The following is a 26538-nucleotide window of genomic DNA, read 5'->3' on the forward strand; positions in this document are numbered from 1 at the left end:
TTATAAGATCAATAAAAAACACATTGACTCAGCAGCAGGTCATCAAGGTCACAACATATGTCCTTCTCTGAAACTAGTATGTAGGTGTAGCGTTTAGTATGTAGCAGTAGCATGTGAAGAGCAGTGCTTTAGAGAGACAAAGAAGAGTTCAATGTTTAATTGTTGCTGCATCTCATATTGTGAAATGTTTTTGTAGTATTTTGAAAAAGAAAAATGTTATATGAAATTGAAAATGGCTGCCAAGACCACATTTGACTTGTTGCTTTACAGACATGAGATGAAGTTTTGATGCTTGAGTGCTAGGTTTACGATATTGTGGTCCAATTTTAATATGTTAACAATTATCAAAAACAAACTAACTTTGATTCATCAAACATATGTTGCTGGGCTGGCCTGGTTATTAACAGAAATTATTTGGAAAATATATTAGTGATTTCAATTATAACTGATTTGATTCAGCCAATCATCAGTGTTGGCTACTGTGCAACCAGAGATCTATCATTGGTTAATGTTTGGTTGTCTGTACAATACCTTTTACTTTTGCTCAGTATCTGTATATCGTCTATGGGAAAGTTCTGTACCTGTACCTCTGTACCTGTAAACAGAACAATACCAGTTGTGTCCAGATCAGTCTAATGCCTATGCATAATAGTTTCTATCCTCTGTTGAAGTGCACACCATGCATTTTATTTTACATTACTATACAAGGAACCATAGTGGCATGCTTCCTCACCCTCCAATAAAATGGAAACAGCTGAGTAAAAGACAAAGGATATTGATAAATGTTTGTTGACACAGCATAGTGTTGTCCAGCATTCTGTCACTCTCTTTTGCACCATCACAATGGCAGTGCTTTTGTGGGAGTCCGGCACAATGGGGAAACAATCCTCTGGAACACACCAGGCGGGCGGCGGGCAGGCCCTGACCGGGGGAAGGTTTTTAGCTATTTCGCCCGTGGTTTGAGCGGGGCAGCCTTCAGACTAACATGAAACATCAGAGGGTGAGCACCCTAGTTTTCACACACTAAAGGTGCTGAAGAGAGTGACGCATCTCGGCCCCACAGCAGTGGAGAGGAGAAGAGTAGACCAGTTGCACAGCAGCAGGGCAACATGTTTAAAACCAGCTACTTGCGTGAGGTCCGCAAGGAAAAGTATGAGCGTTCGGATGTTTTTGAGGAAGTAAGCAGCCCGGACGCCAGCTACACCTCCACGGGTCCCACGGCTGCTCAAGGATGGGAGAGCTTACAGGAGCTAAACGGCCGCTTCGCCCGCTACATCAACCGGGCGCGCGTACTGGAGCAGCGCAATGCCATCTTCCGCAAGCAGCTGGAGACACTGCAGCGGATGGAGGAGGCGTCGGGCCTGGAGGAGGCATTCAGTGAGCAGATCAATTTGAACCGCCAGCGCATCCGGGAGCTCTACTCGGATCGCGCCAAACTTGAGCGAGAGCTGAAGGATGCAGAACGTATGCTAGATGAGTTCACCAACAGGTGAGAGGATGCCTGCGGAGCAGACAGACAGACAGACAGACAGACAGACAGACAGAGGGACCATTTAGAGACCCTCACCGTTTCCACCATGGTCCTTGAGCCTAGATTTAGACTAACACTTGGGTTAGTGAAAAGTACATTATGAATAAAACTTTGTATTGTTATTTTCATGCTTATTGTATTAATTCCTAAAATCAATTGATCATCAAACTAGTGATTGTTGTCATGTTCAAACATCGAAAGCATGACCTCGGTTTAGATTTGATCTGTTGACTAATATAATGACACCAGTAGCGTGATGAGCACACATCACCGGGATGAAGACAGTAAAATGACACAAATGTTCTTCACAGGTATAGAAATGAGTGTGACTATCAAGAACAGCTGCGAGGCACTCTGGGACAACTGAATAAGGTACCATACTAACATGCCAATGGCTGCTGTGATACAAACCTGTCATTTCAGAACTATCCTAAAAGCAAACTCTGAAACAGCAAAGCAGGATCTTTCGAACAGATGAATGTCTTCAATGTAACACTTATCTTTCCCTTAACCAGTTGGAGATTACTATGAGAAAAGCATATTATTCAAAATTGCAACCAAGAAAGAACTGGTTAGTCATGGATTTATATTTCTCTCACACTGCAGGAAGCTGACAATGCCCTACTTAGAAACCTTGAATACCAGATCCAGTCTCAGTTCCTCCAAGATGACTTTAACTCCACCAAAGATAGACACAAAAAGGTAAAGTATCCTTCACAAGATTACCCCTCGGAAATCATTATGGATCTTGAGCCTGATGAGTCCTCCTAAACAACAAGTTCACAGACTGGTGTCCTTAAAATACTTGGTTTGGTGATTTGCACGGCATATTTATTGATAGTATAAAGTCATGGAATATAAGTTTCACTTAGATGTAGCTTTAACACACTGCCACACCATGATTTAGGGCGCATGGTGTGGCTGAAGCACATGCAGCACCAGAGTTTTGTAGTCCAATCATTTGGGACGATTTGAAAATGAATACTGTGAATATTTGTATTATATATATATATATATTTTCATTCACCATAAAGAGCACCAAAGGACATAAAATACCAGTTTTTTCAATGATTCTATTATCATACCCATAATACTGTGCAGTGCAACAGAATCTACCGAACACAAATCATTGATTGCATTATTGATGGTGGTTGCACAGAGATATGTGTTTTTCTGCATTAGTTAACATCGGGCTCAGATGGAAATATTTCTGAGGCTTTAATGACGTGCTGGCGCCCTTTAGATTAGTAGTACAGATCAGTATTTCCAGTTTGAATTGTGACATCCATTCGTATTGAGCCCTGGACCAGGTGGGTGGGCATTGTGACATACCCGTGAAACGAAGGCAATACAAGGTGGTACACATGTTTGGGGTGGCACATGGGGACTGTATATGGTTAAGCAACACATAACTCCAACCTTTTATCTTCTAGAATCTGGCAGAAATCCAGACTTATGTGAACATTCTGCAACAAATCAACCAGACAACTCCTCTTTTGCCTAATATGTCAGTTGGGATTTCAGAGGTAGGTTGACTTTGTTAACTTCAGTCAAAATGGCGACAGGTAAATTAGAATAAGAGTTTCGAATTAGAATGTGTCCACTGCAATTTCACTGTTATCTTTGCCACGATGCAGAGTTACATCTTCAGTAGAGAATTAACAGATTTGGCTTTTAAGAAGGTCCGGTGTATTCCACATACACCTGACAACAACAGTATTGTATGACACTATATTGTAACAGTAGTGTAATTTACAGTGTCAATTATCTATCCAATTGAAATTAATTAACTCATTTAAACCACTGGCTGAATCATTTTTACACTCTACACTGTTAGCACCATATGCTTGTATTGGTATTGCAGGTCCTCTATATTGCATAGTTTTAGTATTGCATAGTGTCGATTTCATATTTTTCAATGTGTTTGTAGATTTCTTCCTCTGATGGCTCACACAAGTCCTTATCCTTAGGAACATGAGAAACTCCTCGCTCTAGATATATCTGTTTGACATTATCCTTAGGAACAGGAGAAACTATTCGCTCTAGATCAGTGGTTCTTAACCTTTTTGGAGGAACTGAACCCGGCATGCTTCATCAGTGCATTCACCGAACCCTTCGTAATTTGAAAAATAAAATATGATTTCTTCAAAACTTAGGTATGTATAAAAACGGCCCGACATTGCTAGTGTGAACCGGGCTATACTGTGTGTGTCTAGTGAATTGACCCCTACCGAACCACTGAGAGTGACTCAACGAACCCCTGGGGTTCGATCGAACCCTGGTTAAGAACCACTGCTCTAGATCTTTCTGTTTGACAATATCCTTAGGAACAGGAGAAACTATTCGCTCTAGATCTTTCTGTTTGACATTCTCCTTAGGAACAGGAGAAACTCCTCGCTCTAGATCAGGGGTGTCAAACTAAAATACACAGAGGGCCAAAATAAAAAAAAATGGGTGTAAGTCGAGGGCTGCACAGTGGGGCAAGCGCTCCCTAAATTGACGTATGCTACCAACGCAGGGACAGTGCATTGTGGGACTTGCAGTATTTGTGGTGCGTCCGACATACCAGGGGCCGCAGCAGGCAAGCTCTGATAGATAAATAGATGGATACTTTATCAATCCTGAGGGAAAATTAGGCAAACCAAATAAAATGTCACCGTTGCTCATTCAAATCAATGTAACTTTTTGCAACATTCTGAGAAGCTGGCAGGCCTGATCAGGCCCCCGGGCCTTGAGTTTGACACATGTGATCTAGATCTATCTGACTGTTTGACATTCTCCTTAGGAACAGGAGAAACTCCTGGCTCAGCGGCGTGTTCCAGCCCTGCAGAGTCAGCTGGAAGAGTATAAGATCGCCCTCTGCCAGCTGAAAGCACAGAAACAAAGACTGCAGACAGAGGTGGGTGATTCTAGACACATGCTTGGCAACTAGTGGTCTATTTATATTCATTGTGGCCATCTGTATCGTTGTAGTATTCAACACTGTTCGTCCACTTTCCTGCCTTCTCTGTCTCTTAGACTGCGGTGCTGGAGCAAGCCATCAAAGGCACCCAGGAGAGCTATGATGATGAGATTCAGCTGTACAATGAGCAGATTGAGACACTGAGGAAGGAGATCGAGGAGGCTGAACGCACACTAGAGAAGTACACCAATGAATGCAGGCACCTGGCAATGTATCAATCCTCCCTTGATAATGAGCTGGAGAGATATAAAAGGATCATTGAAAACGAGGACAACAGGTCAGTGTCACATGTCCTAAACACGGTTGTATTTTCAGGAAATGTCCAGATGTACAGCCTTAGGATGTTATGGTACAGGTACTGAACTGCACATACAGTATGAAACCATTTTCACCACATGGTGGCAATATTTATTCACCATACCTTAATCCTTTCAAATCCATTATGCAAAGCTTGAATTAGTAACTCTGTTCATATTTTGTGATTTATACAATTTGTCCAATTCAGTAAATTACATTCACTGAAATTATATAAAGTGTATTGGAGTTTTCTAAAAGGACGTTGTATTGAGAACACTATTATATTCTTGAGAATTACAATGGTAAAGACATGAAGTACCAAATGACAAAAATGGCAGTAAAAATAGTTATATTTATTATAGTTATATGAAATAATGATTATTATGAGATGAAACTTGTGCTTTTTCTGTCAGTGTGGTGGAGAGCGCTACATTGACATAGATGGATTAATACCTTCTTGATGTGCTTCATGTCACTCTCCCACAGGTTAAATTCAGCTATAATTGGAACTCCGATTACGTTGTTCACAACTAATTTCAGACACATCCACAACTCCACAGTACCCAGGGGAGGGAAAGGTGAGAAATGGAAAAGGGATGATGCAATACACCTGTGTCTCACTGCTAACCAAGTGAAAGGGAAATCACCAAACAGGGTGATAAACTAACGCTCTTCATATCCCCAGTCAGTCATTTCTGTGCTGTCAAGCAAAAGAGAAGTCATGCACCTTATGACACCACACCAGCCATTATCTTCAAGATTGCTATCTTTGTCAAACTGCTTTAGTACTAGAACAGACGTTCCATTTCATGAGAAAAGACATATTTTAACTGCTTTTGGAATTTTGGAACTTTGACTGCTAACTCATGTTCTCTTACAGATATCACTCAGGCCATACAGGATATCACCAGTGTGAAATCTCGTCAGAAAAATCTGGCAAAGAAGGTGAACAAAAAGAGAGAAATCACCCAAAGAGATGTGATGGATAGTGGTCTGGAGGAGAGGGTGTCTGGGGCTGATCTTCTGGAGGATGACAGGCACGGCGTGGAGGTGGAGGAGGCGGACGTGAGACGAGAGGATGCACCCCTCCTCTCTGGGGTTGTCCATGAAGATGTTCCAGATGGTGCCCAGATCAGTAAGGCATTTGACACACTGTGTAACATTGTCCGAGACCGCATTAGGAAATACAAGAAGCCTGAGCCGATGGCTGACTTCTACACTAAAGGCCGCTATGTTCTGGTCACTGGTGACTCCAGCTACCTTGACCCCTGCTTCTTCACATCTTCTCCTTCTGGTGGGCATGTCTTTGTGACCATCTGGGATGGAATGATGCCTCCTTATGATCCTTATGCCACACCCTCAAGACCATTTCCCACCCCAAGCCCTGCCCCTGCACCTCGGCCTCTCTCTCCTTCTACCCCCTCAGATGACCCGCAGGGCAACAAAGGAAAGGGAGAGAGAGGAGGGGACGACAAGGGCAAAGCCAAAGAGGGAGGAAATGGTGGGAAAGGGAATCAAAAATCAAAGAATGGAGACCCCTTTCCAAAAGCCAAGGACCCTCGACCCACTTCTCCCAGCGCAAACCAAGGACCCACCCCTGCTCCTACCACACCCAAGAATCATGGTGCAGGACAGCCAGGACAGCCAGGGCCCCGTAATGGTAGGAACATGGATGACAACAGTTCCCGCAGGGGGCCACCACCCATGCCTTTCCCCAGAAGCAGCATCCCCCCTGACTCAATGAGTTATGAAAAGGTGGAGGTGGTGGAGTCTGTGGAGAAACTGTCACCTGACAACAAAGTCAAGGGCTATGAAGAAACAGCCATGGTTGTAGAGACCATGATTGAAAAGACCAGCAAAAAGAAACATGGCGACCGAACCTGAAATGATTAAAACTAACAGTCTACAACAACACCCTAACAAACAATGCCACATTCCAGTGCTCCTGCCTCATCGCTGCAAGTAAAGTGAAGATTATTCTTCATCTTGTTCCTGCTGGGTCTTACAGTGCAACTTACCTCTCTCAGCCCATTAGTCTGGCCTTTACTGTCTGAAAACTTGGGGATCATTTTTTTAAGGCCATGCCCTCCCCCTTAAAATCATAAATGAAATAGAATCTGAATGTTCCCCAATTCTAATTTGAGTAATGCTGCTGCCCTCATAAATATACCCTCATACAATACTCCTCACAAGTTCTGTCTGAAAAGTCTGGGACACAAAATACCCCAGTTATTTGCCAGCACAGCTCTGCTGTGTGTTGTTTTCAAAATAAAATCTGAAACCTCTCAAGTCCATGTATCTGGTTGTTCTGTCTCTGACTTTATGTCCAAATATATAGGAGGGACTACGGACAAGGATCATACTTCATATTAAGTATTCATATTATAATGTAATTAATACATGATTATGTACTTCTCATATAAGTTCATTTAGTTACATTACCAACCATGTCCCTAGAAAACAACTTTACCTTTTACCCAAGAACATATTGTATTAACTGGAGTCAAATGTCTAAATACTTATTATTATATAGATAGATTATATAAGTAAGGGATAATGTATAGAATGCAGGTCATTATCGGGAAATAAGCCCCGACAGGGCGAACAGCACCCAGACGCGAAGCGGAGGTTATATATATATAACCTCCGCTTCGCATCAGGGTGCTGTTTGCCCTGTCAGGGCTTACTTTCCTGATAATGACCTGCGTTCTATACATTATCCCTTACATATTTAATATAAGATGAGAAGAGATGTTAAATATATAGTGTAGCCAAAAAACTCCAGGTGCATCCATGGTCATATTAACAACGTCACTAAATGGTGTTTAAATGAAGCAGTCGCCAGAGGTTCCTCGTCCACAGTTCATAAGAGTAGCTGATCTGGAGCAGAGGTGACCTGCTCGTCTATGGTGATCTATTCTTGTAGAAACCCACTGCCTAGTCAGACACACTGCTCAACGCTGTTCTCTCTGCAATTGATTTCTGTAATTCTGTTTTGCATGCTATTATTTGTCAGTAGCCAGCCTGGAATTTATTTTCTCAACTACTCAATCTGATTCCTTAACAGTGTGGCTTGTGTCTACATTTTGCATAAGATTGCAAGGAAAACAGAATGGTCCCTTTCAAGTGGTGATTTGCAAAGATTTACGTGAGACTCTAAACATTTCAATTAAATCATGGAAATACATCTAAAATATCTTTACCTAAATAATACTGGAGTGAAGTCTCCTTATTCAGTTCAGCACTCTAAGAAAACGTTGAGTAGATTTATTATTAGATAGACCAGTGGGAGTAAAGTTAGCTGGCTAAAGCACAGGTTGCCAAAATTATTCCACAGTCTTTGCCTTTTATACATAAACTGACACAAACATAATATTGTCACGAAAGTATAACACAAAGAACTATCAATGCTCTGTTTGCAAGATATTAAACTTTAAGTAGAATTACAGAAATGATCATTTACACAAACTGTACAAGAGTTGTCTTTTCAGAGGAAACGGTTTTAAGGTGAAGAAGAAAGAACATAATAAAGCAGATACGTATATTCTATTTATATACATTTTTGTAAAGTGTAATAAAAACAATACAGAAAACAACGCATATTTATTGTCTTTTATAGATGCCTTACAGTTATTATGATCTGGATACAAGGAATACTTAACCAAAGATAGGGAGAAACAGCCACAGAAAAGGAAAACTACAGAAGACGAGAAGAAGAGGAGAGGGGAGGACAGGAGAAAGGAGTGTGAGAGGCAGGGCATCATGCAGTTGTCTAATTTTTACTCAGCAGGCTTTTCAGGCTTCTCTCCAAGGCTTCATCTAATTCCTCTTCCAATTCCTCTTTTTTAGACATGGCCAGTTTGGATTGGTAGTCGCGCACTTTCTGGTCAATGTAAGGTGCACTTTGGGTTCCATGGATCATTAGGGTCCACTCTTGCAAAGTTCCTGTCTGTGGTACTTCACCCTGGAAGAGAACCTCCAGCTGCCAGGTTCCACGGGGGTCTTCTCCCCATGAGTGAGAGGTCATGAAGGGCCACTTGTCATAGCCCACCTTAGCATCATCATCTCGGGGTCGGCGGCTCAGAAGGATAGATTTGGTTCCCATAGGAGAAGTCATGTTCAAATTAAGGTCACCACGCCGGCTGGCATTAACCGTCACCACGGCCTGCACATGCTCAAGGTATCGCACATAGTTCTCCTTCCCTTGGCAGGCATCGGTGGTAATGGTTAGGACTAGCTTGTCTTCAGATGGAACTTTACTGCAACAAGAAGAAGCAGTAGAATGTCAACTTCAGAAAACCAAAGAAATAGAAAATAATTAGTACATCATTTAAAAAATAATAAAACATTTGAAATAATCGTCAAAGTAATCTGTTCTTGATTGTTGGGCATAGTAGTTGATATTGAAATCACTGTATGTGAACTACGACAGAATTTCTTTCCTTAGTGTGGATTGGGTAGTGATATCCTTATACATGTAATCAAAGCTTTGAACGCTGTGATTTGAAACCTCAAGGACTCAATGATCCCCTATTGTCTATGACCAGGTCTTATTCTATTCTAAGAGTGTCAAAAAAACAAAAATAAAATAATATCCCTTCTTGAATGTGGCGAGTGGACCGGCTCTTGACCTAACGCCTCCATTGTAAGTTTATGATTCTGAATGGTGCTTGAGGATCTGGCATTCATTGTGGAGCATCTGGTGGAAAGGAGCATCTTTGCTGTTGCTGTTCTGTGTCTGTCCTGCCTGTCATAGAGAGATACGCAGCCATAGTCCCAGGGTGCCAGGAGCCTCCCATATGTCATGCCAAGCAACCTTTATTTCCTCTCCTCCCTTGAGGCATACGGAAGTAACAACATGTCATTCTGATTTGGATTTGAACTTCTCTCTTTTTTCTCCCTTGTAGTAGAAACACTTATTTGCCAGTGACAATGATGGCATTGTGTTCAGCAATTTATGTAGCAATTTATAATTGATATAATTAAAAACAGTGTGTATGTAATACAACACTCTTTAACACTCTCCACAGCCATCTAGATTTGTATTGCTGAGAAAGCCCATACACGTTAAGGGGGGAGATGTTACGACCCTGGCGGGTCTAGGCCCCGCCCCATGAGATTGCATGCCTGTTGTAGCTCTGTCTTTACAGCAGGTGTACGGCAGGTGATTGGTGACAGGTGGACCCCATGATTGGTTGGGCTACAAAAGGTTTTGGAGTATCGTTGGTTTTTCTTGTATCGTCGTTGTTTGTTTATATTACCATTTAACTGAATTTACATCACATCTTTTGTTTCTATTCAACACACTGACCTACACCACACGTTTGCTATAATTATTAGATAACTGTATAACTGTAACCTTTAATAAATAACTTATATATATATTTTTATATACATTCTACGTGGTCTCCTCTTTATGTTTCGGTCATGGAGCTATGATCGTAACAGGTGCTTAACTGAGAACTGGCCTATTTGATTTCACAACTGCTTATACACTGCAAAAATGCTTTTCTAACCTAGGCAAAATCTGCTTAAAACAAGCAAATTTGGCTGCCAGTGCGTTAAGCAAATTTGGCTTGTTAAGATTTCTTAAAATAAGTAATATTTGCTTGAAATAGGCAAAAATAACCTTACCAAGAAAGCACTAGGTAAGTACAATTTAGCTAGAAACAAGACCAACTAGTTTTTTTCATCTCAATATAAGAGTAATAACACTAGGTTAGAAAAGCATTTTTGCAGTGTACAGATATGTAGTTAAAATGTGTATGCTCATTAGCTGATGTACCCATATCTGTTTGTTATCACAGTGGTTTTCCTCCCCTCTTTACAGTAATAGCAAATGGGGGTCCTTTTCTCTTTCCATTTCTTTCCACAGCTGGCTTTTTGAGGTCACTCTGCACTTAGCTCATTCTTTTGAGCTGGGCTCTGCTCTGAGAGTTTGTTCCTTGCTACTGTCGTCTATGTAGAGTTCAGGTCCTGGATTCATTAAAGAGTCTTGAGACGATGTTGCTTATGGTGCTACAGGAACTATGTAGAATTTCTTTGTAAAACACTTTTCATTATGACGATTTGAAAGTGCAGAGTACAGAGATTAAAAACAGTAATTAAGGGCATAAAAAGGCAAAAGTAAATGATGTGAATCATGTGTTTTCCAGGAAAAGGCTTTAGTCTATAAAAAAGTGTTGCGTGGGTTTAAAACAGGCTTTCTTTGTTGCTGTGGGAGCACAAAAGCCTTGGTCTGACTGTCCTTGTGGAGCTTGGTGATAACACCAAAGGCTGGCCTGCGCCGTCATAAAGTGTCCGTAATGGCATTATCCAGGGGGAGGCTTCTTTGGCCTCTGCCATTACCACTGTCACATTAGGAGGGAGGAGGGGAGGAAGAGGAGGGGAGGAAATGAGCTAGATAGAGACAGAGTAGAGAAAGTCTTCTTGGAAAGAAGATGTTTTATATGACAGAGAAACCTGAGGGGTCGTGAGATTATTAAACAAATCTGTTTTCAAGTTTTGGACTTTCTCTTTAATCTTTGATTTTTGGTGAGATATTGGATCATTGGAACATTTTTTTAAATGAAACCATGTGAGTTTAGATGGAAAATCATTATTTGGTGGCACTGGGACTGAAATGTAACCTCGACAACACGCTGCTTTTTGTAAGACGTCAGAAGCCAAAAAGGTTATGTACTGTAAAATCTTCATCGTAAAAATAACTAGCAACTGATACCCCATTCCCGCCCACACTGAAAGCCCTGTTTATTGCTATTTTACTGTTGTGTGGGAATGGGAGCAAAGCGATGAAGTCGAACCATAAATCTATTCCCTGGTGACCTAGCACCATTACCAATAATGTTCAACGGCTCCAGCGTGAATGCAGAACACAAGATTACAGTGTTTGAGAAGGGCAATGGGGAGGGGGCACTTCTCCCTCCTCATTCACTCCAATGATATCAGAGTAAGCCCTTGCCCCACTGATTATTTATTATTTATATCAGGATTGTTTATTTAGCATCTTCCGCAAGTGATTCTAACCACTTTTAACCCAAGACTGTCTTTTAATGGTGAGCAGATTTGGGGAAATTAAATGTTGCAGCAAACGGTATTGCCTGGCTGCTATTGTTGCCTAGTTGCTATGCTATCTTTTTGCAAAATAAAGGCAACCTCACAAGTTGGCTTTACGCTCACGTATCTCTCACTCACAGAATGCAAGGAGCCTATATTACAGTTGCACCAACAAATCACAGTTATCATTGTTTTATATCTATTCTATCTATTATCTTGTTTCTGTCTTGCTATCTCCACGGCAGTTCATCCTTATCTTTCATCTTTTCATCTCTATTCTATTCATTGTAGCCGGGGATTTTAACCGTGCCAATCTCAGATCTGTGCTCCCCTCATTCCATCCAAACGTGACCTGTGCAACCAGAGGCAGTGTGACACTAGACCAGGTGTACACTAATGTTGTTAAGGCTTACAAAGTACAGTCTGACTCCCACCTAGGCCTGTCTGACCACCTCTCGCTGTTCCTCTACCCCTCATAGCAACAAAGAATCAGAGCGACAAGACCTGCCACCAAGTCCATAACAGTGTGGAATGAGGATGCCATCCCTCAGCTACAGGACTGCTTTGACAGCACGAACTGGACAATATTTAATAGCCTGGAGGCTTCTGACGACCCAAAAATTGCACTGGAGGAATACACATCTTCAGTAATGGACTACATCAACTTCTGTGTGAACAATGTCACAAGAAGGAGGACTGTGAGAGTGTTCCCCAACCAAAAGCCATGGATGTGCAGAGAGGTGCGTTCACTACTGAAGGCCAGAGATGCAGCCTACAGATCAGGTGAAACAGCAGTGTACAGTGTAGCCAGGGCAGCACTGAGGAGAGGCATAAAATCTGCAAAAGCCAAACACCGGCAACGTGTTGAGCAACTTTTCCACACTCACACCAATCCGAGACAAGTATGGGAGGGAATAAGAGCAATCTCGGACTACAAAGGGACTGTGTCACCCCCCCCCCAGACCAGCTGTGCTACCCTGACTGAAGAGCTGAATCAGTTCTATGCACGGTTCGACAGGGACAACAATGGTCAGCTGCCTCTGCCCCTACCCTCTGACGATACTGCACCCACTCTGACCCCCCACGAGGTCAGACTCTGCCTGAAAAACATCAACCCCAGGAAAGCGGCAGGACCAGATGGTGTGGCAGGCCGCGTACTAAAGAACTGCGGTGACCAGCTGACAGAGGTATTTACAGACATTTTCAACCGCTCTCTAGCCCTTTCACATGTCCTCCCATGTTTCAAAGCATCAACCATCATACCTGTGCCAAAAAAGACTGCAGTCACGTGCCTGAACGACTATAGGCCAGTGGCTCTCACCCCCATACCTGCTAAATGCTTGGAAAGGCTGGTCATGAAACACATAACACATCACACCAGCTTCCTTTGATCAACACCAATTTGCCTACAAAGCGAACAGATCTACAGAGGATGCAGTAGCCCTGCTACTTAACACTGCACTGGAGCACCTGGAGTTAAACAACACTTACATCCGTATTCTCTTTATAGATTACAGTTCTGCCTTCAATACGATCCTTCCAGGCAAACTCATCTCCAAACTTCAGGACTTAAACCTCAATGCTACACTGTGTAACTGGGTATTGGACTTCCTGACCAATCGCACACAGAGTGTACATCTGGGGAAGCATCACTCTTCAAATCTGACCATCAGCACTGGCGCCCCACAAGGTTGCGTGCTCAGCCCACTATTATACACCCTCTACACCCATGACTGTACTCCCTCCTGCCCATCCAACTACATCTTCAAATTTGCAGATGATACAGTGCTTGGCCTCATCTCCAACAACAATGAGGCTGCCTACAGGCAAGAAGTGGGAAACCTGGCAGTCTGGTGTTCTGAGCACAACCTCAGTCTCAACATTAAGAAAACAAAAGAGATGATCATTGACTTCCGGAAGTATGCCCAGCACAATCACCAGCGCCCACTCTACATCAACGGTGAAGAGGTTGAGCGTGTCACCTCTCTAAAGTTTCTTGGTCTGACACTGACGGAGGAGTTGTCCTGGGTCAAAAACATAGCTTCCGTTTTGGGGAAGGCCCAGCAACGCCTCTTTTACCTCCAGAAGTTGAGGAAAGAACACCTTCCTCAGAGGCTGCTGTATAACTTTTACCGCTGTGCTGTAGTGAGTGTGCTTACATACTGCCTGAATGTATGGTTCTATAGCTGCACAAAGGCGGAGCAGGCAGCCATCCAGAGGCTGATTAAAACAGCGGGAAGGATCATTGGAGCAGAGCTGCCCGACATCTTTTCCATCTCTCCTCCTCCCGTTGCCTGCAGCGCTCTAAACGCATCCTCACAGACCCTTCTCATCCTGCCCATCATCTGTTCCTGTTACTCCCGTCAGGGAAAAGGTTCAGATCAAAAAAGGCACGCACCTCCAGGATGGCAAAGAGCTTCTATCCCTGTGCAATAAGGCTCCTCAACAGCTCAACCAAAAATAGCCTCTTACCTTTGGGTGGCCCATTCAAATCAATAGAACTTTCTTGCAATGTATCAATTATCCCAGTGTCAGTTCCATAAGTAAAATCATTCTTTCAATCACATTCCAGTTTTTTTAAGACTTAATTTCATTAGCTCCTACGGTTATCAAGGGCATTCATTTTATATTAGGATAGATGCTCTGTACCAGATGTAGTTACTAGTCTAGCTTTTACCGTTTTCAGGTAGATATAAGCAAAACAAACAAACAAACACTACACAAGATACAATAAAACCAACAAAAACTGTCTGGGTGATACACAAGACATACGTTACTTGCACAGCATGATATCTATAGTCTCCCTGGTTATAGGAAGATAGAACAGTTGAATTATTTCTTCTTGATATTTCAAGGCTATAGGCTAATAAACCTCTCAACTGCAAAATAAGAAAATATATAAATCAATGGGGTGGAAGGAATGAGGGCTATGGGTTAATTCAGACCTCAAAGAGCAACAGGCAGGCATGAGATGGTTTCATGTCAAGGTAACAGACACAAAAAGGTGAAATGTTTACAAACGTATGTGCTTTTTCAATCCCAGGTGTGGGTATAATTAAATTGCTCAAGGAGTGATAATAAAATAAAATAAATTCTGCTTCCTATTGCGTTGTATGGTTTCTTTGAGTGTTTAATTGGCACCCTGCAATACTCTTCATCATTATAAACTTATACCCACTGCCTCACTGATATTTTGGTTTTAAATATCCCTCTCTATACCAGTTTAAATATCCGGTGTAATTTAGTGGACTCCACTATACTTGAATATGGGACCAGTGGAGGCTTAATATCCTGTGTAATTTAGTGGACTCCACTGTACTTGAACATGGGAAGGCCCAAGGCCCCACACACTGGATGCCAAAGTGCCTCCATTGGGGTATGAAGCATGCACACGAATCAGTACTTAGGAGGTAGAGGTGTGGTGTGTCCTGTATTGTTTATAAAGATCTTGTCAGTCTAATGGATTACACTAGAGCTTGTGGTCTGACATGGTAATGCTAGCGTTGCTATCCCTTCCTCTAAGTCTGGAAAAGGTTAGGATAACACTCCATTCAAGACCTGTGGCTCCATGGATGCATCATCCCTTGGTAAAATGCAACAGTTTTGAAAGGACACAATAATATTACTAGATTGCTCTTTCCCATCTCCTCCTCCCGTTGCCTGCAGCGCTCCAATCGCATCCTGACAGACCCTTCCCATCGTGCCCATCATCTGTTCCTGTTACTCCCATCAGGGAAAAGGTTCAGATCAACAAAGGCTGGCACCTCCAGGATGGCAAAGAGCTTCTATCCTCGTGCAATAAGGCTTATCAACAGCCCCCCCCCCCCCCTTCATCTCCCCCCGGCCCAGCCCGCCCCGCCCCCCATGGACTGCTTTTAGCTGTCTGTTGCTGCCTCTACTGTCTCGTTGTCTTTGTGACAATGACAATAAAGTACTTTGAAATTGAACTAGATTGCGATTCAAGCCAGGAACTTTGGACTCTAAAGACTAGTTCTCTCACCTTCAGTCCATCAGGATATTTCATGGGGTGTGAGAGTGAATATTGCAGACTTACTGTATCTCTTGGATCGAACCAGCCACACAGTGGAACCTTTCCGGAACAGTCTTCCACTCCTTGGCCATCTTGACCATGCCTCCAGCATCCAGCACCCCGTAGCCAAACAAGTGGTTGAACTCAAGACCCACTCCATTACGCTGCCACTGATGCACCTCATCGTGGAGTTGGTTCCGCTTGGAGGTCAGGACTGCCAAGTGCTGCATGTCCCTCCAGGTTAGGTCTGGGCTATTGGGCACACACACACACACACACACACACACACACACACACACACACACACACACACACACACACAAACAGTATAATTTTCATAATTTCATCATTTGGTTCAAATGGTTTCTTAATTGGAGAATTGCAGATTCATTTTCATATCATTCTGTTAGTGACCTGTTAATCTCATGCCCTGTAATGAAGCCTGGGCTGTTCCATGAGATAATCTCTGCATGGGGGTGTGTGTGTATTTATTCTCCTGTCACTAAGAGCCTTCTATCAGTGCTCAGCGCCAGTGTGTTTAGGCAGCCAGAATGGACTCAAAAGCTCACATGCACTATTTACTTCCAGTCAGGGCAGAGCCCCCCTGCTCTGCTCTCTTCTCCTGCTGACAGCAACATCATTATTTAGAGGTAGGTAAACACTGTGGCTTCAAAGGGCGAGTCCACATCAATGTTTACTAACTGTGCAACTCAACCATATGCCTTACAATGACAAGAGAAGTACTCTTACAGACACAAGTGAATGGAACAGCAAAGAAAGGGATAATGATTGTTTCCACATGTTCAAACAAGGACTCTGTTGTCTGAAAACATGGCCCTTGCACATTCATTTTTTTTTTGCCTGAAAATGGGCATATTAAAGTTAAATTCATTACGCACAGAGGAACTGGTAAATGCGATTTTAACCTACTATGATTGGCTGAAAACAATAGGATACCACTTTAGTAATCAAGATCTCACAAACTGTTGCATTTAAAATTTCTCTGTAATGTACTTGTCAAATATCGGTCTGGTGTGTATGTGTTTTAACATACATGTATGCTTGGTTAGTTTGTGGTGTGTTATTTGCAGACTATCCTATCTTTAAAATATTTGAAAGAAAAACGTGTAAACATTAACTCAGGTTAAGTGCTGGGTAATGTGCACACAGTACTGCAGCCGTAGGAGGGCATACACTCCTGTACACTCATCTGTTACTTAGCAGCCTGAAAATGTAAATGTAAAGGAAAGCCTTTGTTTCTTTTCAGGGCTTTTTGAGGGGTTCAATCACAATAGACATTGTTCAACTGCCAGGAAAAGGAGCGATCCTCTTTGTACATGAAGTGTCCCTCGTTAAGGTTTATCTGCTAAGCTGTGTGTCAACCAACAGAGCTATCCAGAGTTAAATAATGGCGCTTTTCTGTCTTTTCATCACCATTTCCCTCTTTCTTTTGTTGGGGGAAAAAATGTGTACCTACTTGGCTTCCAATGCCAATGCAAACACGCCGGCTGCTTCTGGAGCGGCAGCAGAGGTTCCAGAATGACGCAGAGTGCAGTTTCCATACAGATCTGTGGTGGCCTGGATAGACAGCAACAGGAAACATCCTATGAGCCACATTACATCACATCATCACATCATAGTGCATCCACCACTGCCCTGACATACTTATAGAAGAGTGGGGAAATATGGTATTGGCATTGAAAGAGGAAGTCAAAGAGTCATGGACGGAGAGGTAAACACAGCAGGGTTCTCTACGGCTCACTGATTTTATTGATTGGTACGTGCCAACTTAGAGGGGACTCAGCTTCAATGTCTAATAACTCGTGTCTGATTTTTTTGGGCAGACACTAGCCTGCCCAAAGTCATGTAACTATTTATTATATTTACGCACATCAGTACACTGTCTTGTGCTAATACTGTTTAAAACAAATATTGAATCATTTTCTTACAGTTGGCCATACACTAGTTGCACAAGGATGACATTAATGAAGAGAGAAACATCTGTTTGAATATTTATAGCTGACCAAAGAAATTATGTTGATCCTGTTTACATGTCAGTATGATGGACATGCTTGCATGATGGACCCTCTAGGTTGTCACATACCCTCAGCATCACTCTATTGCCCCGAGGGGCATTGAAGAATAGGTGTGTGCAGAACACATGGATGTCTTAAATGTGAAAACGAAATATATGCTGTGTATTTTTTAAACAGAAAATCACCTCAGTGTGATTTCAATTTTAAAACATCATCTGTTCCTGATGGCAACATATATGTTATTGTACTAGGTGCGAATGGGAAAAAAGTAAAAAAAAAAAAATGCATGTTAGCTTTTAGGGAAGATAACTGAATGGTAAAATGAGCAGGCTAGCTCTGGAAAAAAAACAACAGTCAATTTCATGGTCATGTAATAATAACCTTAGAGTAAATTATGTGTTATTCTTGTGAATACAACCCATTTACATTGCTACCACCAATAAGTATGAGTGCATGGTTATATTAGTCCTCTATGCACTGGATTTAAAATGTATTGATGGCACAGACTAAATGTCACGATAACCAGCAGCAACCAGATAGAGGAAGATTTCCTCAGCGCCTAGGGACAGAGCTGATCTTTCCTGAGTGCCCTGCTGACGCTACTTCACTTCGCTCTGTCTTCTCCTTTCTATCTTTCACTCTGTTGGCAAGTGCTTTTCATGTTAAATACTTTTTCTCAAATTCATGTTCTCTAGAAAAAAATTGATATCATTACGTAGCTTTTTTCAATATGCATGTCCTTTGCAATCCATTATACATACTAAAATTAGATGAATCTTGAAAAACAGAACATTTAACATTACATATAGGGGTTATTGTGTTATTAAATCACACACACAGAGAGACACACAGAAACACACACATTTGCACATGCTCATTAAACACGTACCACTCCAGCCTCAGGATTCCTCTTGCGTCCATTACTGAAGGTGGAGGCCAGTGTTGAGGAGCAGCTCTCATCATACAGTGCGGTCCTCCCGTCATTAATGGCTGAGTTAATGGAGATGGTCCACATGCTGGAGGCATAGCCATCACAGTTGCAGTCGTCATAGCTACCGCCATCTCCAGAGGCCCAGACATAGATACTGCCTTTTCCACCACGACCCTGGGGACAATAAAACCAAAGAGCCCCCGTCACCTAGTGTCTATTTGACTGTAGCTACAGACTCTGTCTGAGGGCAAATACTTTATTTCTGTATGCAAATGACTTAATGAACTCACACACAGGAATACAAACACTGTTTTAGTGAGGTCATTCTGTGTGGGTTCACAAATAGCTTCCAAGTTGACTATCTTAGAAATGTTCTAACAAATCTTTCTACAAACACTTGCATGTGCGTGATGAATGCATACAAAGGATTACCCCCCACTTCCTAGTAGGTTTGAAGATTTAATGTAAACACCACTTCCACCATTTCGGACCTCAGACTGGTTTTGGACTTTGGACTGTTTTATATTTGAAGGGGAATAGCTCAACACTGCCTGTATAAAGCGCATATTTCATATGTATAATGTTAGTATAAAACCAATTAAAATTGTGTTTGATTTTCCATCAGAAAGCCAATAACCCAAAAAGGCTAAATGTCCACTCAAATTACTTAAATTACTTCACAAAATCTTGACAATTAACAAAATGCCATTGCACACAAACACAATTTGGATGGTTTTGCCAGTTTGACTAGTTGGACAATACAGTTTTATGCAAAAGAACTTTGGGCTCCCCTGAGCAGAATCTGGACATAACAAAAGTGAGTACACCCCTATAAAATATCACTTAAATATCAAATGATTCAAAATGGTATCGCCTCTCCATATTTGTTAACAAGTAGAGTATTTCCTTTTATGAACAATCAAAATCAAATACTTAAGAAGGACTACATTAAACATACAGGCCTCAAAGTAGAAACTCAATGCAACACAAGTGAATACACCTGTGATCACTGACCCACAAGTTAGAAAAGGTGTGATCATTAAAATAAGTACAGCTCGGATTAGCCCAATTGCACGAACAAGGTAAAGAAATGACCTGTGAACACTAGAACCTTCTCCATTTTGGAGCTCTGGGCTTTGTCTCTCGGGATATCTGCATCATGGCCCCACATGGAAAAGAATTGCCAGAGGAACTGACAAATCTGATTGTGACACTTCACAAAGATGGAAATGGGCACAGGAAGATTGATGACCAACTTCAAATCAGTCAAAACAATTGCAGCACTAATTGAGACATAGTGTCCATGCCGCGGATAGTGTGGTACTTGCACAATCTAGCTATGGAAATCTGTGTTCCTGAGCTAGCTTAGACTGTGCCATGGACATTGTATAATGTCAACCTCTATGGATGGCTAAACTAAGCTAAAACACATGAAAAGAAGCCTGATGACTATTGGGAGCCCATTCTGTGGTCAGATGAGGCCAAGATCACATGTTTTGGCTCAGATCAGGTCCACTGTGTTTGGCGTGAACCTGGCTAAGACCAAAAGGTGTTGACAGTTATGGATGGCACCATGAATGCCTGTGGATATACCAAATACTGCCTGACAAGATCACTCACATTCTCCAGAAGCCTTGCAGAAGAGAAATATTCCAGCCTGAACATGAGCCTAAGTACACGGCCGAAATGACGCAAGAGTTCCTAAAGAGGTGAAAACTATGACCTGGCCAAGTATGTCGCCTGACTTAAATCCAGTGAAACACCTTGGATTATTTTAAAGAGAAAGGTAGAGCAGCACAACCCCTCCAGTAATGAGCAGCTGAGAACATGGCAGAACAGAAGATGCAGAGTGGCAGAACATCACCCACAAATGTGTGCAACACTGGGGTCCTCCATTCCGAGAAGATTGAATCTTTCATCAAAAATAAAGGTGACCATACAAAGTATTAAAAAAAGAATAAAAGATTTGAATCTCAGTCATGAAAGGAACATTGACTTTTGTTTTATTGAGTTCCTACAGTTGGGCAGTGTTGCCAACTTTTCTGTAAGCAAAGTAGCTGTTAGCTCTCCCAAAAGTCGCCAGAAGTTGCTAGACGTAATCAGCTAATTTGCATAATATGCAAACAAGCTGCGCATGCGCATATTATGGGATAGGTGAATACAAAGTTCTAATATTTTTCCCGCGAATACAACGCTCTAATATTTTGCTGCTATCTAGTCAGACTGGCCGCGCAGGCACTGTCTGAGGGTGCGTCCATACTAGCCCGGGTAAATACAAATACGCGTACTCGCAATTAAAACGATCCGTCCATACTAGCGTTTTCCAAAATGTTTGCCGTCCAAACTAGTACTGGTGTACACGGGTACATGACAATCGTTGTCATGGTTATGACACTCCTACCACTCCCTCCCGCCACGCTGCTCTGTTTACATGCGTGCTCAGCTGACACTTCTGAGGTAAAGAAAAACACATTGGTAGTTCATTTATAATCGGAGTATACAGTACAATGGCAGCATCAAAGGCGACTTTTTTCTCATGGACGGACGAAGAGGTGGAATGTCTTCTCCGATTAATGCTACATTATAAAGCCCAGAAAAGCTATGGAGAACGTAGACTGGGAGAGTTGTGTCACAAAGTATGGTGACATACTACAACTTTTTTCAGCGGAGTATCCCGCAGCTAGTGCTGGAAACCAAAAGGGCTTCCCTCACACGCTGGAGGAGCTTACAAAAACCTCATTAACAACAAAAATGAAGGCAGTTAGGGTCAAGTACCGGCATGCGTTGGACTCCGGGAGAAAAAGTGGCCATGGGCGAGTTGTTCTCCTTTATTTTGACATTTGTGAGAAGATATGGGGAGGGTCTCCAGCGACTACAGCACTTGGCTCTGGCATTGAGACAGCTGACATCGTGGATCCCATGGTAAGTTAAACTATTGATTATCATTTAAATTACTTTTACCTAATTACAAGATGAGCTGTTGATAAACTGATGTTTAACTGTCAGAGTTTAATCGCACAGGGACTTGTACACACCAAGTTACTGATATAACCTAGAGATGGTAATATACACGAGGAATAAACTTCATCCATAACGCGAGCCAAAGACAATTTATTGATGAATACACACGGTTATATACATGTTATACAATTGAGGGCATACTATTCCATATATATTAACAAGAACCCGTTAAAAATCAATTGACGTTACATTCGTTGGGCATCTATGTGCTGCGGCTCCCGCTCTTTTTCTCGCGAGCACACATTTGTGTGCTGTATGTGCCGCAAGGCTGATTTTTTTGTAACAAATCTTACGATCTAATTGGCCTAACGATTAACCTATGACTGCTGTTTTATAGGAGAATGGCCCTTCTTCTCCTCCTGAGACCCAAGAGGACCCTCTGGATGGGGAGTCACAGGGCCGGAGAAATAAGCTGACGGCCTATCTCTCAGCCCATAGATATGAGAAGCTGAAGAGACGAGCTCCAGCCGATGAGCAAGAGGCCCGGATCGCGCAGGAGGAGATCGAGATTAAAAGACAGCTGCTCCAGCGAATGGAGGAGACGGAAAATAATTTTTCTGCCAACATGGCACGATTAACTGGGACTGTAGAGAGGCTGACAGACGCATATGTGGACGGCTTCGCAATAATGCGTCAGTCCATGTTTCAGCCGCCTCAATATCCCCAGTACCCCAGCTATCACTATGGGCACACCCCTGCAATGCCCCCTGCAATCCCCACTCCAATGCCAACAAACCCATCTCCCAGCCCCTCCATGTCAGCACACCAGAACCCTTTCCCCCATTATTATGAGGAGTGATTATGTCTGTCTGTCTCAAATCAGTTCTTGTTATGTTTTCATATCTGTCTTTCTGTCTGTCTGTCTATCTCAAATCAGTTCTTGTTATGTTTTCATATATCTGTCTGTTCAAGTCAAGTTTTTGTGTTACTGTAATTGAATACATTTGATCAAATCCCATTGTCTCTGTCCACATTTCTTACTTTTACTGTTTTAACGGGCGAATGTCTGCTTTATTATTATAAAATAATTAGCGGGCGGAGGTGTAACCTTTATGTGTGTTTTTACTGAACACGTGTAGAAGCATTACGTGAGCATGACAGGCACCTACACTACACAACCAAGATACTCCACAAAGTGCTTAGCAACCGCTGCACAGGGTAAGTGACAGCCAATGGTAAGGGACATTGTGAACATGCGACTCATCCATTTATGATCATGTGTGCTCAGAAATACGTTATGTGTGGTTTCCGTTAGGATGAAGTTCCCACTTACCAGCATGTGTCTTTAGCGTAGTTTTTTCCTCCGTTTAGTTTCCCCCTCTATAGTTAATACCAGTAACTGGGTATTCACAAGTCTTTGTGCAATGCCAATCTGACAACAGGTTGCGGGCCCAGAATTTTTCTGAAATGTTAGCATAGGAAAAGATGGCTAGCAGGAGGAAAAGGACAGATCGAGCAGCAGCCATTTTCGACGGAGATGAAAAAGTATTGTGAGCAGTGGGAAACAAAATTCTCAGAACGTATACGATTGCAAGGATTAAAGGACGACTTCGCACATCATTACGGATATTGCTAAATTCAAGCGATTCGACGAAAAGTTTAAATCCAGAGACTCCGTGAGATTCACCTTTGACAACACGTAGCTACTTATGCTGCCGCCTAGGGGATACTGCTGAACAGGACAGAGATAACATTCCCCAACCACTACAGCAACAAAATACGGTCAGTTTTAGTTAATAGTGGCCTAAGCAGTAACGGCTAAAAGCTTAACTGTTCAGGCTATTAAACATCATTTTTGTTTTCATTTATTTGTAACAACAATTGGAAAAAGAAACAAGCACTGCATTTTTATGGATCAAGGTATTTTGTTGAAACATTTCTGATTCTTCGCCCCTCTGACTCGTTGCACTCAGTGGGCCTGCGTTGGGTTGGAGGCTGAAACTCTCGCTCGTAGCGAACAGCTGTGTCAAAGGTTAGTTGAGCAACTGATTCTTTTTGCAGTTCGAAAAAGTTGAACAAAACAAGCCATGATGACCACAGGCAAATGATCCAAATTTAAATCCATAGGTCTCCGTAATGCACCAAAGCGCGCCTTCAAGCGCCCAAAGGCGCATTCGATTACAATTCTAGCCTTACAAATTGACAGTCCGAAGTACTGCTCCTGGGGTGTCAGTCCCCCGCTTGCATACTCTTTCATCAGGTATGTCATCAGAGGATAGGCTGGATCACCCAACAATAACACCGGGACTGGGGTTTCTCCCTCCACCACAGCCTCTGGACACGGAGGAATGGTGCCATCCCTCAGGTGCCTGTTTATGTTGGAGTTCGCAAACACACGAGCGTCGTGGACACTGCCGGGCCTCTTCACCACCACATCGATGAATTGGAATTTGTAATCACATACAGCTTGTACATTCAGTGAGTACCTATTTTTCCTATTTATAAAATCAGATGAATTTGACCTAGGTTGTTTGATATCAATGTGTGTGCCATCGACTGCTCATATGCACTGTGGTATCACGTAGTTCATGTAGAAATGACTGGTAAGGTCAGCCACTGCAGGCTCGGTGAGCAGCAGGGTGATGTACTGGAGGCAGAGGTGGTTGGTAATTGCTGTACATACCTCTCTGACAATTTTTGAGACTGCTTGATGGGCCAAGCCAAAAGAGTTCGCCGTTTTACGTAGCCTGCCTTCATCGCTCAGATAGTACAGGGTACAGGCCACCTTCTTCATTATGTCTACCGGCTCTCTCATCCGAGTTGAAAGTCCTTCTATACGAGGGAGTAAGATTATACTTAATCGTATTAGGCTCCCTCTCGACATCCTGAAGTTATCCCTCCACTCCTCAGGCAATACAATCTGGCTCTCGAAATTGTCCCACCAGCTAGCTGTTCGGCCAGGTCTCACCCAGAAACGCCGCTCCATGTAAGGGTTAGACCGTCTTTTCTTCCTCTCTTCACTCAGGCAGACCGAGTACAGCGCTCGCCTTCTGCGTAGGAGTAACGCATACCTGTTCACAGTGGCGGCTGGTGACATTTTTTTGAGGGGGGGCGCAGTTTGGCGGCGCGGTTTAAATAGCTCTCCACAGGGAGAACAGGTTTTGAGTAGAATATTTGCAGTGATGGGCAAGCTTCTTGATATTTGTAGTGAGCGAAGCTATCAGCTACTCTACAATACATTCAGCTTCACTACACAGAAGCTACACCTCATAAAGAAGTAGCAAGCTAAGTTACAAAAACCTGTCAAAAGTAGTTTGATAACTTAGTAGCTACTTTCAGTTAAACAAACTGCATGCCAAGTCAATGCAATTGTAGTGATCAACACAACTGTCAGTCAGATAAAAACGGTAAATGAAATTCAATCACCTGTACGTGTGTTCGTATGTTTGTGTTGGATGTCGTTATGTTGACAGGAACTTTTTCTTTGGCATTTTCGCAATTCGACTCCCTGAGCAGACAGCACAGACTTCCTAGTCAGCATTCTAGTTATCCGGTTGTCTAGAATGTGCATGCAAACTACCTGTTTAAAATGAATTAATTCTAAATTTATGAGCAGCGTCTGTTGTACTTGAAATTACGATACCTAGCTTTTCACTAGTCTCCACTAAAGTGACGTTCTGCTTAATTTGTCTGTTTGATGGATACAGGTACTGTATGAACATTAGAAAGGTCCAGGATACATTCTTTCGAGGACACTACTGCACTACCTGATCAATAAAAGAGCTTAGCTACTGAAAAGTTACTTGGTTTTGTAAATAGCAACGTTACTGCCAAGCTACTGTCAAATGTAGTTAAGCTAGCAGCGTCGCTACAAGCATTACTCACTGAACAGCCCGCTAACCAGCTCCGGTCAAGGTGCGTCCTCCCGCGGTCAGTGCTTAAATCCATACATTCTGGTCCCATGTCTTTTAGGAAGGGCGTAGGTTTGGTCTCAGCATTGGTAGGGACACTGCCCGGCAGACCCCCCCCCCCCACCCCCACCATAAATTAAAAAATGTAGTTGATGTTATATTTAACAGGCAAACTTTATTAGATTATATTAACATTTGTGTACTACTAACTTGTGGAACTTGGAACTGATTTAAACATAATAAGAATAATAAACCCTTAGTTTAAATAAAAAAAATAACATTCTCCACATTTCTTGACATCACATGTTTTTGTTGTCCTTTTTGGATATCCAAAACATGAGTAAGACCTCATCTGAAGCCCTGATGGTCCAGCTGCTTCTTCCTCAACCTGCACTACATCTGCACTGGATTTCTTAGTTTCCTGAATGCATTTCAAAATATTGCCTTAATGAACAAAATTTCCTAATGAGAAGTATATGCAGTGCATTTGTTTCTGAAATTAATTTGTAATATGTAGGTAAATGGTTCAGGTTTTATGGAGCTGTACTAAGCCTTCATCATCTGGATTGCAGTGCATTGAAATAATGTATTCATGAATTATATGCTACATACATTTGAGCATCCCAATTGATTGCACCTTTTTACTACCTTCAAGTATAACATGTATTCTCAAAATAGCCAGTGTGATTGATTACATTCATGGGTAAAATTGTCTAAACAGGGTAGGGTAGCTTATCCTTCTGACTTCAACAAGACGAGATGTAATGCAAGCTAAAGTAACATGCCCTACACACTAACAACTTTCAAAACATGTTTCCATTGT

General features: G+C 42.3%; 2 protein-coding genes across 2 annotated transcripts in view; one reads left to right on the forward strand and one right to left on the reverse strand.

The window, feature by feature from the left end:
• Positions 1 to 1109: 1109 nt before the first annotated feature.
• On the forward strand, positions 1110 to 6674 carry bfsp1 (beaded filament structural protein 1; the record flags this gene model as incomplete). Its single annotated transcript, XM_080848361.1, has 8 exons — positions 1110 to 1489; positions 1843 to 1903; positions 2138 to 2233; positions 2965 to 3057; positions 4317 to 4430; positions 4550 to 4770; positions 5277 to 5368; positions 5671 to 6674. 8 exons carry the CDS (start codon positions 1110 to 1112, stop codon positions 6672 to 6674), a joined length of 2061 nt encoding a protein of 686 aa, XP_080704487.1.
• A 1888-nt stretch (positions 6675 to 8562) lies between these two features.
• Positions 8563 to 26538, reverse strand: part of pcsk2 (proprotein convertase subtilisin/kexin type 2) — a gene marked incomplete at both ends in the record, with an annotated part of 75246 nt that continues 57270 nt past the window's right edge. The window contains 4 exons of the mRNA XM_080849504.1: positions 8563 to 9049; positions 15901 to 16128; positions 17354 to 17454; positions 18802 to 19017. Coding sequence (XP_080705630.1) covers positions 8563 to 9049; positions 15901 to 16128; positions 17354 to 17454; positions 18802 to 19017 — 1032 coding nt within the window. The remainder of the gene's footprint in view (positions 9050 to 15900; positions 16129 to 17353; positions 17455 to 18801; positions 19018 to 26538) is intronic.

This window comes from Sprattus sprattus (genome assembly GCF_963457725.1).
Source record: "Sprattus sprattus genome assembly, chromosome: 12".
Lineage (NCBI taxonomy): Eukaryota > Metazoa > Chordata > Actinopteri > Clupeiformes > Clupeidae > Sprattus > Sprattus sprattus.